A 12,233-nucleotide genomic window follows, 5' to 3' on the forward strand; every position below is an offset into this window, starting at 1 on the left:
ACTATTTCATTGCGCATTTTCGGACTCTGCCGATAAAATTTCCACTTGGTGTTTTCGCGGCGAAGTTCACACGGTGTATTCTTGTGAGGCGAGAGCTGATTCGTCAGCACTGGACCAAACGCATTTTATTGGCCCGGTTTCACGCGACACGCTTACCTTTCTCTGCTGTCATACGTGTTCTATGGCACAAGCTTTACAAAGTATTCCCGCCAAGTGCCCAATGCTTTCGGGCTTGACGGCTTGACGGCTTGTGCGAACATTTGGGGTTTCTCGGCTCTCGTCGGTTACGAGAGTAGGGAAAAGTTCGTAGCTATCGAGCATCCTGCGATACAGGAGGACTTCTTTCGCGACGAAGGCGTATCCTAAACAGCAAGATGGTAAACTTTCAAAAGTTATCGTACTATCGACGCGTATCACGCATGTACACACGCGCTTGTAGAAGCGGATAAAACAGCACGTCGTAATTCTAGATACAAATAAAGAGAAACAATCGTACAGATGTAATATACGTTATATAAACATCTTGGAAACAACAATTAATAATGCATGTAGTTATACATTGTCAACGTGTATACATGTGCATATGCATTGAATAGTAATATGATTTACTGAATTCACAATTAAGATAAGTGAAGCACGTGTAACATTTCATTTCATGCACACTCAAGAGTCAACCGAGTTCTCCTGTGCATTCTGAGCGACACGAGACAATGAGCCAGCAAACGTCTCCTGCACCTGATATAGACGAGCCATTTGAGGACGAGTCCGATTTACTTGATGGAGAGAACAATGCTAACAATGAGGAAGAGGAGGAGGGGGAGGAATTATTCGGAGATAACATGGAGGCGTAAGGATGTTACAGTTTTAAAGTATTCACTTATTAATGTAAACTGTAACTTAGAATATATATACAAAAGTATACATCGTTCAGCGTCCAACGAATGTTATAAAGCAGGAGTATCCTGCTTAATTATTTTGTGCGGGAAAGAAATACTTGAAAATAATTAAGTTACATATTGTTATGCAATAGAGATTATCGGCCTATGTCAGCACTGGACAGATACGATCCCAATATATTAGACGACGAAGACTACTCGGAGATGTCTCAGGGCGAGCGTATGGCCGCGGAAGTGGAAATGCGAAAAAGAGATCGCGCGGCTGGTATCATAAGGGATGACCGCGATCTTCTTTACGGTAATTTTACCTCGCCCACTTTTTGGTATCTAAAGGTAGAACGACTTGCGTATACAAGTGAATTAATGTAACGGTCCTGTGAAAGTCCGAAAGTATATTTGCAAAATTGTGAAATATTTTTACGCAGACTTTTTCCCTCTTGAGGTAATATTTTTCGCAATAAACCTTCTGTGTTAAAAACACATCGCCAGTCATGGTCGATTTGAAGCTTTAATCGTCCGTCATTTACTGGCGTCAGATAATTCCTGATGTTATTTTCCCTTTTGTGTTTCTAGATGAGACCGACGAGGAAGACGTGCAAGCACGTAAACGTCGTATGGCCGAAAAGGCTGCCACTGGCATATTAGAAGATGCGGAGGTAAGAATCTTTCAACCATTCGAAATAAAGGTATCTTGCGATTTAAGTAACGAGTGGCATTCGTTATTTCAGATGATCGAATCTATCGAAAACTTGGAAGATACCAAAGGACACTCGGTAAAGGAGTGGGTATCGATGTTAGGGCCACGAACAGAAATTTCAAATCGCTTTAAGAGTTTCCTTCGCACTCATACCAATTCCAAGGGACAGTACATGTATAAGGAGCGTATTCGCCATATGTGTGAGAGTAATCAGGTACTACATCGAATCTCTTGTACGTAATGAGAGCTTAAATTAAAAGCTATATTTTTAATGATATGCAGTTTTCTATAGCTGTATTTTTATATACTTTATTGTCCGTTGATTTAATTAATTTTTCGCGATACTTTGGAATTATAGAATTATTCTGAGGCAATCTTTTGTATTTATGCAGAGATTTTATTTTTAAAGAGACGTTCTCATTTCTAATTCATCTTATTTAACAGTTTTTATTTTATAGGAGCTTTTTTATGTTTATTTTTTAATAGTCCAGTTTCGTTGTGGAATTTCCCATTCTCGCCAGTAAGGAACATGTTTTGGCCTATTTTTTACCAGAAGCGCCATTCCAAATGCTCGAGATATTTGACGAAGTGGCGAAGGAACTGGTGCTTACGATTTTCCCCAGTTACGAGAGAGTCACGACGGAAATTCATGTGAGAATATCGGAATTGCCGTTGATTGAAGAATTACGCACGTTCAGGCAAGGATTTATACGCGTCATTTCATTCATATCATTTTGTCAAGCTTACAATCTCAAATAGAATACGTATGAAGTTACGTCGCTTTTACTCTTTACGATAGAAAGCTTCACTTGAATCAATTGGTGCGAACTCTTGGAGTTGTAACAGCGACCACGGGAGTCCTGCCGCAATTGTCGGTGGTGAAGTACGATTGTACGAAATGTAACTACGTTCTCGGACCGTTCGTCCAATCTCAAAACACAGAAGTTAAACCGGGCTCTTGTCCCGAGTGTCAGAGCATCGGTCCGTTCACGGTAAGTCGAAGACTTCTACGGTTGATCGTTACAGCCAATTATTTGAAGATTACTACCCTAATGCCTGTTCTACACCTAGGGATGATCCTACTTATGGCTCATCCTAGTGAAGAAGTTTACACGGGCATTTTAGTATGACAATCGTACTAAGTATGATTTCACTATGATTTTTAACTGTCTTGTTATGTAGAAATGGCACCAAATGGTCCATAAACGGTCTCAATACGACGATCTTTGTCCATATATTTACTCACTCGGATGAGCCATGGGTCATCCCTAGGTGTTGAACGGGCATTAGTTATATTTGTTGAACGTGTCGCGCGTTTCAGATCAATATGGAGCAAACTATATACAGAAATTACCAGAAGATAACGATACAAGAATCCCCGGGTAGAATACCCGCCGGCAGAATACCGCGCAGCAAAGATTGCATTCTGCTGTCCGATCTCTGCGATCGTTGTAAACCAGGGGACGAGATAGACGTTACAGCTATTTATACCAATAATTACGACGGTTCTTTGAACACTGAACAGGTGAGATTAAATTTTTTACGTATCAAGTAATTACATTATCTCGCGTGACACTCATCGCCGTTTATAATCTATCGTGCGGCTTGCGAGAGTAGCGTTTTACGGGGATGAAATTTCGACTGCGTCTCTTCTGTGTTACAGGGCTTCCCGGTGTTCTCCACGGTGTTATTAGCTAATCATTTGTTTGTCAAAGACTCGAAGGAAATTGTAGACTCGCTGACAGAGGAGGACATCTCGAGTATACTCGCTCTGAGTAAAGATCAACGCATCGCGGATCGCATAGTCACGAGTATCGCTCCTTCGATTTACGGCCACGAGAACATCAAGAGAGCCTTGGCGCTGGCGATATTCGGTGGCGAGCCGAAGAACCCTGGTACTTATCTCTTCTGCGAATTATCTTTATACATTTTCTCTTCTCTCTAATTTGCATTTGTTGCCACGTGCAGGTAACAAACACAAGGTTCGCGGTGATATAAACGTTCTGCTGTGCGGAGATCCTGGCACCGCTAAATCGCAGTTTCTGAAGTACGTGGAGAAGGTGGCACCGAGGGTTATCTTCACCACAGGTCAGGGCGCTTCGGCCGTTGGTTTGACCGCTTACGTTAGGAGATCGCCCATCAGCAGAGAATGGACCTTGGAAGCTGGAGCCTTGGTCCTCGCCGATCACGGAATATGTCTCATCGATGAGTTCGATAAAGTAACAAACTTGTATAATTTATGTGATTAGTAATACATATATTGACAATATTATAAGTATCATATTTTTATATTATCAATAATTGTTAAAAAGGGGGATAAAGGGCGAGAAGGGAGTATAATTACTATTTATAAATCTCATCTATGTAGACTACTCACATGTAGTATCGAAACTGCATACATCTGTATAATTTGTTATAATTCGACGAGTGTAGTTATTAGAAGCAATTGTGATATAATTTCCATTTTTTCTAGATGAATGATCAGGACAGAACGTCTATTCACGAAGCTATGGAGCAGCAGAGTATTTCTATTTCGAAGGCCGGCATCGTTACGTCTCTTCACGCCAGATGCGCAGTGATAGCCGCGTCTAATCCTATCGGTGGTCGATACGACCCCAGTATGACCTTTGCGGATAATGTATGTGCTTTTAGAATTCTTTTATTTTGCGCTCGCACAAAATCGTGACTCGTAAATGAAATTTATGAGACATAAAATATACACGATAATAGAAATGTGAAATTATAGAATTACAGAATCTTTCTCGAGAATGTAAAATTATAAATCTGCAGAGCACATAATTATGTATGTATTAAATAATTAAATTGCATACAGGTGGATCTATCGGAGCCGATTCTTTCGCGATTTGACGTATTGTGCATAGTCAAGGACGAGATCGATCCCATGCAGGATCGTCATCTGGCCAAATTCGTCGTCAACTCGCACATCAAGCATCATCCGACGGATAATGCGGAGAGACCGGAGAGAGCGCAAGCCATAGTGTTGGATCCCGCCACGCAAAGTCTGTGCATTCCACAGGACCTTCTGAAAAAGTATATCGTTTACGCGAAGCAGAACGTACACCCGAAGCTGACCAGCATCGATCAGGACAAAGTGGCGAAGCTATACAGCCAGATGAGACAGGAAAGCTTGGTGAGCCAGCAAAACAAAACTGTCTTGTTTATGTGTATTCCTGAAAAAGAAAAACAGATTAATAAGAACATGTTAGGTACTATTGAATGTACAAAGTATTATGCGTCGCAATATCGTTTTCGTTATTACGTTTTAGGCGACTGGGAGTTTGCCGATTACCGTGCGCCATATAGAGAGCATCATTCGTATGGCGGAGGCTAGTGCCAAGATACATCTGCGGGACCACGTTCAGGAGAGTGATATGAACCTGGCCATTAGGATAGTCCTCGACAGTTTCGTCGACACGCAGAAATATTCCGTTATGAAATCTATGCGTCAGGTATTCCTTCACTTCCGTTCGTTCGTCTGCCCTTTCGAGCTGCGTTTATTTTCTGCTCGCAATCTTAAAGACTGCATTCAATACATCGCACATCTTGTTACAGACGTTCCAGAAATACCTATCTTACAAGAAAGATCACAGCGAACTCCTGTATTACATACTACGACAAATCACATTGGATACTCTGGCATTTCAAAAAGCTCTGCACGGCGGACGTATCACGACAGTTGAGATTTCGGAGAAGGATCTATTGGAACGGGTAATGCAAACAATTTTAAATTTGCGATTGCGAGGATTCAACAAGTATACAACTAATTAAAAATTATGTCGAAATGGGGTTTGGGCTAAAAAAACTTCTTTATCTTGTTATCTAACTAGTTTAAAAAAATAGTTTACACAAGAATCTTATCTTACATTTTTTTAAATGTGTTCACACAACAGCTTCCATTCATTTTTACATCCCCGTGTGAGGTGATAAAGCGCGTTTCGCGCTGATACTAGTGTTTTATGGTTGCAGGCGATGCAAATTGACATACACAATCTACATTCGTTTTATGAAAGCGACATATTCAAGACGAACAATTTTGTCTACGAGCCAAGGAGGAAAGTAATAGTACAGACTCTGCCCGAAGGTATCGAAGATTAATCCGAAGAAAAGCGGCGTTCCATTTTTGTACATGTATTTGAACTATACGTAACAGCATTTTTGTTAATCTCAGGTTGCGGTCAAGCTGCCGCTACAAATGCTCCCAAGTATTTCTCTTCTCTTTCTATCTTTGCCGAAAGAAAGGAGAAAAAGAGTGCTTGGAAGTATTTGAAGCGACAACTTGACCGCAGCCTCACACACATAAAATTTGCATGTCGATACATTTAAATGTCTGACAGAACGCTTAACATCTTTTTAATATCTCTATTTAATACTGTCGTACAATTATTGCGATTCCGTCATTAAATATATTGTTTCTAATAAATCAAACTGTTATCGTTTCTATCATATATGAATCTATATGTGCGTACAGCAGTACCAAAAATATATAATACATTACACTCTTCCCTCAATTTACGCAGAATATTCGTTGCACGTGGTTTTTAACGCATAGAGTCAGCCAGTAAAAAAAAACTTAAGCGAAAGTCAATATACTAAAAAAATAAAAAAGAAGTACAGAGGTCCATGTGCTATAACGCATGTATTAACAAGGTTCTCTTTGCTCGATTCATTTGATTTTAAGTTCCATGCAAACGGAGGGATTTTTGCTACGTAAAAGGTATCGCGTAAATCGGGGAGATAAGTGTATTTTTAAATATTAATTCTACACGATAACTAGCACTTGAGTCACACATTCACATTCAATATTAAACGTTTTAAAGCCTTTACGAAAGAAACATGATTATCTATCAATGCAACGCGATTTCTCACAGAGATAATCCCGCGAAGAAAAATGGTCTCGTACAATAAGTTGCACATACATTCCAACATACATCGTACAAAAACTGAGTAGCAGAGACAAATGTACGGGTCAACTTAACATGATTAGATTATAAAATTAAAAAATGAAAAGTAATTATCGAAATATCTTCCAGCACGTCTTATGCGTTGAGGTAAGAATTATTTCTTTACAAATTACACATGTACCTCGTACAACGGGCATAAAAAATCTCGAAAGTATTCTATTTCGCGCCAGCTTGCTCTTTTCTCTCTAGAGTTATTCTGCTCGAAGGCAAAATGCCATTATGCTCAAACGGAACAATGATCAGCCGAGAGGAGCGCTTTGCCTCGACGCACCTCACGATCCGTGCTATTTCTTCTTGTAAGAACCGTAACTGCTGCTACTACTGCTACTACTACTGCTGCTGCTAGACACACTGTCGCTAGAGTCCGATTCGCTGTCCGACGAGGAACTGCTGCTACTACTTTCACTACTACTAGAATTTTCGCTGCTCTCGCTGCTGGAGGAGCTAGAGTCGCTCGAGCTGCTCGACTCCTCCTTCTCCTCCTCCTTCTTTATTCTCTTCCTGACGTGATTCTTCTTCACTTTCTTAGTTTGCTCCTCACTGAAACCCAACACAGTAATGCGTTAGTTAAATCTATCGAGTTCATTCAAGCTGTGCTTGAGATATCGCGTCTTGCGTCGAGATTTAATATTCAAAATTATATATTTTCTTTGCTTATCTGCAGCTTTCACGAAAAAAAAGGAACACTATTGCTTCAAGTATAATCTATCTCGTTAAGTGAAACCTGTCTTTCTTTCCTTGATTGAGATATATTCTTCTCCCTCAAAAAGATATATAATTCAATGAGAATAAACCTCCTGGGCAGGTCTGATAAACGTACAATGCTTAACCGCATGCAAGCGTAAAAATAGCATTAAAAATACACAAATTTTATTTCGTAATATTAGATACTGCCTCAGCAGCAATTCAAGGAAGAGTCCAACCCTTGAATAAACACGGTAAGTTGTTCAAATGTTTTGCAATATTGTATGTACATGTCTTTGTCGTTCCGCTCCTCTAAACACCCTACACGTAGCATAAAAATTGTTTTCGCGCGCAGACTAGTAATCCAGTTAACACCGAACATCAGTTACGTTGTATCTATGTTATAGGCTGCGGTCAAACTGACGCTACGAACGCTTCAAAGTATTCTTTTCCTTTCTTTCAATAAAGACAAAAGGAGAAGAGATGTGCTTCGAAGCATTTGTAGTGGCAGCTTGACCACAGCCTTAATTTCTCACTCAACAATGTAATATAACAATGTGTTGTATTTACATTGTTGAGCAAAACATTGTAACAAACGCAACGTGACTGATGCTCGGTGTTGACTGGGAAGGGGGCCAGAACCGGTCCTGCTCCTGGGACGTTTACACCAGGAGAAGAGCTTAAGCGACATACTTAGTGCCATCCTCCTGCTTCTCGAGAATCTTCTTCAGCTGCGAGGTGCGAGACGACCTGTGCAGGTATTTCCTCTTGCCTTTGCACTCGTAGCTCCAGTGCCCCATCTCCAGACACTTCTGGCAGCGCATCCCCTGCGGATACGGGTCGCTGAAACGCAGAGAAAAGATCAGAGGAGCCGTGACGATACGTTCCCACCTCTCGTCTCGACCCCGTCGTCGGACACGCAAATTATCTCAAGGTTAGGCTTGGAATCCGCCTCGCCGGCCTCTCGCGAGAGCACGTCGGGCGAAAACTTACGCTTTCTTCAGCAACTTTATCCCGTTCGAGTTCATGGTCGGCTCGTTCCCGCGTATAACCTCCAATAATCGCGTACTCGAGGCACGGGCGCACGAACACAATCACGTTTCGAGATCTCGCGTGCGGTCTCGTGCTCTGGTGCTCTTTTGTTTACATGCCGAGGAATCTCTCGACTCTCGACGCTCGCAACAGGCGCGGTTCACAAGCGCGTCCGCGGAGAGCGACGGTTCCTCGTTATTCGCCGACTCGCGGCGAGACGCAGGCTTATTGGCCCGGGGAGGGCCAATCGCGCGGCGACACCTCGCGGAGATCGAATCGCGACGAAGTCGGCTCATGAGAAGCGTCTTCAAATTAAATCTACGCGTCGATTTAAACGTAAAACTCGAGTCGTACCGCCGGATACACTTAGCAAACAGACAGGCAGAAATGCCCGGACATTTCTGTAATTATAGAATACGTTACAGAAATGTCCAGGCATTCCTGCCTGTCTGTGTACGCAGCCGCAATTTCGTAGCGGCAACGTATATAATTTTAACAACCCAGTCAGAAATGACTCCCCATACAGCACCGAAGCTTTCAGAAACATTTCAGAAACACTGCAACATTGCAACAATGTTTTCTGAAATGTTGCTGAAAGCTTTGGTGCTGCATGGGTCGTGGATCGACGTCGTTTCGAGTCGACGAGTCATTTCTGACTGGGAATCCAACGGCAGATACGTTAACGCCAGTCGAGAATTTAAGAAATAAATTAAAATGTGGAAACGACCTTGCTGGCACTTCGTTTCTTTACTCTATTATAGCTTTACAACGTTTCGGCCAGTAATACTGGTCCTCTTCAGGTAAGGAACTTATACGAGTACCCGCAAATGTAAGGTTCGTCGAAATTTAAGATGTGAAATTATGTCAAACGTTAAAGACACCGCGGTACATTGTGTCTAGTCATCGGCGTTAGAACACAGAATAGACCCATATATAATTTTAGATAACTCCATCTTACCTTGATGTGGCGTAACGGCGGAGATGATCGATTCGAAGAACGTCGCTTCCGCGAATAACGCGAGAGATCCCGCCTCCGATTCTCCTCTGATCACGTACGGAAACAAAAGCGTAGAATTGAGAGCTATGAAGGACGCAATAAGTGTGTACCAGAACAGCTTTGCGGAGAAGGAAAAGATACTGGAGGCAGAACAACGAAAGCTGGTGATAAGCCAAAAATAATTCAACTAAACAATCTCAAATTCTTCTAAAGAATGTGGGAGAATTTGTGGTTGCATCGATTTATAAAGGATATGATTCGTATGAATTTGATTTCTTGTCTTTCAATTTAGGAGGAATTAAATTATCAAGCGTGGTCGCTGGAGGATTCCTTGTGCGAACAGGTTTGGCAATTCTCGCACGAGCACGATTTCTGTGCTATCTTTCAATATCACCCCTTCGTCATGAACCGTGCGAGGCTAAGGAGCAATTGTAAAGACGGTGAGATCGTATAAGGATTAAAAATTTTGGATAACCTCGGCTGAACTTAGAATTAATCGGAGACTAAATTGACCGGCTGAATTATTTAAATATATATCGTTCTTTGTTCCTAATCTAATACTTGTTTTATACATTAAACAATAAAAAATTAATATCTACATCAATGAAATAATATTACTTGCTAAAAATTGCTTAGGGCGGTATTCATAGTCAGATCTTATATTCAAGACCGTCTTAAGATCATCTTTAGATACTCCATAGTCAATGAATTTCATACAGCATCTTTAGATAAATTCAAAACGGTCTTGAATATAAGATCCGACTATGAATACCGGTCTAAGATGCTGTATGGAACATTTTATTAGCTATGGAGTATCTAAAGATGATCTTAAGACAGTCTTGAATATAAGATTTGACTATAAATACCGGCCTTAAACTAAACATTATTTCATTAGATGAGGAAAACAATTGCGAGTTGATCGATCTCATGTGTGAAATCGAGGCTATCGAGGCGGAAATAATTGATCTTAGTCAGAGAACAAATGTAAAACAAAAGGTGGAGAGCGCCTTGACGAAATTACGAAGGTTACAATTAATCTCGGATGATATTACAGAATTACTGAGGTGCGTGTATTATATTAGACACGACTCGAGTGTGTAATTGACGCTTCAAAACAATTATGTAATAACTTTGTACGAAAATTTTGTTACTTAATTCTAGACTGATACGTCCTTCAGAGTCTGTGTGCAAACTCGAGATATCGATGCCGGTATACGATGAAATAAGTTCTAATGATGAAAATAAAGTCAAACGTAAGAATGACCCAGGCGACACAAGTACGAGATTGTTCCATTATATATAATTTTGATGATAGACCATTCAAATTTATTAAATCAATTTATGTAATTGATTGATGCAAAATATTTCCTTGGCGTATTACTTTTACTAGAATACCGTTCGATCGATTTTTTCGGATATCAAACGAGTATTTGTTTTGCAGAACAAATGAAGATCGACAAGTCGCATTTTGTGCCTAAGAAGAAAGTAATGTTTACGACTCCGAAGAATTATCCTCAGTTGTCCCTTGAAAGAAGTATTGTGTTCTCTGCGAATACGGTAATCAAAATTATTTCCTCTCTCTACTGGCTACTTCATGGACACTGCAACAATAACGAAGAACGTATTTAAATGATTACAGCTCACGAGCAACGAGACGTTAAAAAATTTCACGTTAAAGAAACGCAGCGAAATTTCCATCAGATTTCAAGAGTACCGTGAACATAAGTAACAATTAACAATTAAAAGCTGACTCTTTCAACTTCTTGGTAAAACTTAAATTACATGTATGTTTTATAAATTATATGTCTTTGTCTAATTTGAAAGAAAACTAAAGACATATGCATATATTATTTAACCGATACTTAACTTACCAATAAGTTGGAACAATCGCCCCTACGGCCCGGTTTTTTAATTTTCTGGTTAACTGTTAATCAGAAGTTAGTCGACTCCCCATCTTTTTCTATGTTATTATCTAAGAAGAGACAGATAATCGACAAACCTGGTTTATCTGGTTAACAATTAGACTAGAAAATGTAAAACCAAGCCTAAGACAAGTACATTCGTACAAATTCGATAATTAAAGGTGACCCAGGAATACTTTGATTCTAGAATCAAATGTTAACTTAAAGAAAATACGCGACAGTTTTAAACCAACGTCTGGAGAATCGGAGAAAGATCGCGCAAAGCGGAGAAACGTGTGAATTTCGGGAAAATATTTTATATTTACGTCTTTAGAAATATTTATACAGCGTCCCGCATATTGTACATTGAATTACATTTAATATTACATTCTTGGAATTGTACACAATTAACACGGTATCGTGTGTTGCGCAATAGACTATTCGACAAGCGTTTCTTTTTCTCTCGGAATAGTGTACTGGGCGTTCGCAAACGTCACGGTAAATTTCTCGTTTGCAAACCACGTGGACTATGTGCCGTGTTTATCAGTTTGTTTTGTTTGTTTTAAAACTGTTTAACAGTTTATCGCAATGGATTAAGCGTAACGTATCAATACGATCTTGGCAACTTACATGTGAATGGCCCGATGGATGTTCCACATGCGAAGACTTTCATTACAATATCTAAAAACTAATTTGTTAAAACGGTCGCCACGTCACGTCGTTCGGATAATATCGTAAAAACATTAATCAATCTAATTAACGTACTCTTTAAACTTGTAGACTTTACGTGTAGAATATACCAATGTTCGTAACATTTAATTATATAAATTTTCCTTGGAAACTTTCCTTGTTAAACTTGAAAGTGCACTCCAAGATTTAAGAAATTTTTAATATCTTTTAAAAAGTTATTTATTTTTAATTTATATATATATAAATTTATTTATATATATATAAATTAAAATATATTTACATACGTATATATGTATGTATCGATATCGCGTGGTTTAACATTTTCATTTAACTCCTTCATTTAACATTTTGCAA

At 39.8% G+C, this 12,233-nt stretch overlaps 3 protein-coding genes across 4 annotated transcripts; 2 read left to right on the plus strand and 1 right to left on the minus strand.

Moving 5' to 3' along the window:
- On the plus strand, positions 1-5,774 carry LOC105564856 (DNA replication licensing factor Mcm2). The gene is made up of 15 exons (XM_012017584.1): positions 1-377; positions 669-847; positions 1,031-1,194; positions 1,470-1,552; positions 1,625-1,807; positions 2,080-2,291; positions 2,393-2,585; positions 2,915-3,118; positions 3,257-3,488; positions 3,562-3,812; positions 4,067-4,231; positions 4,427-4,744; positions 4,881-5,063; positions 5,167-5,322; positions 5,581-5,774. Exons 1-15 carry the CDS (start codon positions 375-377, stop codon positions 5,707-5,709), a joined length of 2,655 nt encoding a protein of 884 aa, XP_011872974.1. The 5' UTR covers positions 1-374; the 3' UTR covers positions 5,710-5,774.
- On the minus strand, positions 5,727-8,441 carry LOC105564855 (zinc finger CCHC domain-containing protein 10). Its single transcript, XM_012017583.1, has 4 exons — positions 8,253-8,441; positions 7,953-8,102; positions 5,902-7,115; positions 5,727-5,777 (listed from the first exon to the last, which is right to left on the minus strand). The coding sequence occupies exons 1-3, from the start codon at positions 8,285-8,287 to the stop codon at positions 6,860-6,862; spliced, it is 441 nt and encodes a 146-aa protein (XP_011872973.1). The 5' UTR covers positions 8,288-8,441; the 3' UTR covers positions 5,727-5,777; positions 5,902-6,859.
- A 525-nt stretch (positions 8,442-8,966) lies between these two features.
- Positions 8,967-12,129, plus strand: LOC105564857. Of its 2 annotated transcripts, XM_012017587.1 has the most exons (7): positions 8,967-9,091; positions 9,235-9,452; positions 9,581-9,728; positions 10,184-10,352; positions 10,450-10,565; positions 10,730-10,845; positions 10,928-12,129. In XM_012017587.1, the coding sequence occupies exons 2-7, from the start codon at positions 9,273-9,275 to the stop codon at positions 11,015-11,017; spliced, it is 819 nt and encodes a 272-aa protein (XP_011872977.1). In that variant the 5' UTR covers positions 8,967-9,091; positions 9,235-9,272; the 3' UTR covers positions 11,018-12,129. The 2 variants fall into 2 exon arrangements, with proteins under 2 accessions (XP_011872977.1, XP_011872975.1); XM_012017585.1 differs by having other exon boundaries at positions 8,967-9,452.
- Positions 12,130-12,233: the final 104 nt, after the last annotated feature.

This window comes from Vollenhovia emeryi, unplaced genomic scaffold (assembly GCF_000949405.1).
Source record: "Vollenhovia emeryi isolate VEMERY1.0 unplaced genomic scaffold, V.emery_V1.0 DF939159.1, whole genome shotgun sequence".
Taxonomy (NCBI): Eukaryota; Metazoa; Arthropoda; class Insecta; order Hymenoptera; family Formicidae; genus Vollenhovia; species Vollenhovia emeryi.

Coding starts and splice junctions, on each gene's coding strand:
- LOC105564856 (XM_012017584.1), top strand. Junction 2,292..2,392: donor GAAGAATTACGCACGTTCAG/GCAAGGATTTAT, acceptor TCTTTACGATAG/AAAGCTTCACTTGAATCAAT. Junction 5,064..5,166: donor TTATGAAATCTATGCGTCAG/GTATTCCTTCAC, acceptor ATCTTGTTACAG/ACGTTCCAGAAATACCTATC.
- LOC105564857 (XM_012017585.1), top strand. CDS start 9,273: ATGATCGATTCGAAGAACGTCGCTTCCGCGAATAACGCGAGAGATCCC. Junction 9,729..10,183: donor AAGGAGCAATTGTAAAGACG/GTGAGATCGTAT, acceptor TTATTTCATTAG/ATGAGGAAAACAATTGCGAG. Junction 10,566..10,729: donor GAATGACCCAGGCGACACAA/GTACGAGATTGT, acceptor TTTGTTTTGCAG/AACAAATGAAGATCGACAAG.
- LOC105564855 (XM_012017583.1), bottom strand. CDS start 8,287: ATGAACTCGAACGGGATAAAGTTGCTGAAGAAAGC. Junction 8,103..8,252: donor ATAAAGTTGCTGAAGAAAGC/GTAAGTTTTCGC, acceptor TCTGCGTTTCAG/CGACCCGTATCCGCAGGGGA. Junction 7,116..7,952: donor AAGCAGGAGGATGGCACTAA/GTATGTCGCTTA, acceptor GTTGGGTTTCAG/TGAGGAGCAAACTAAGAAAG.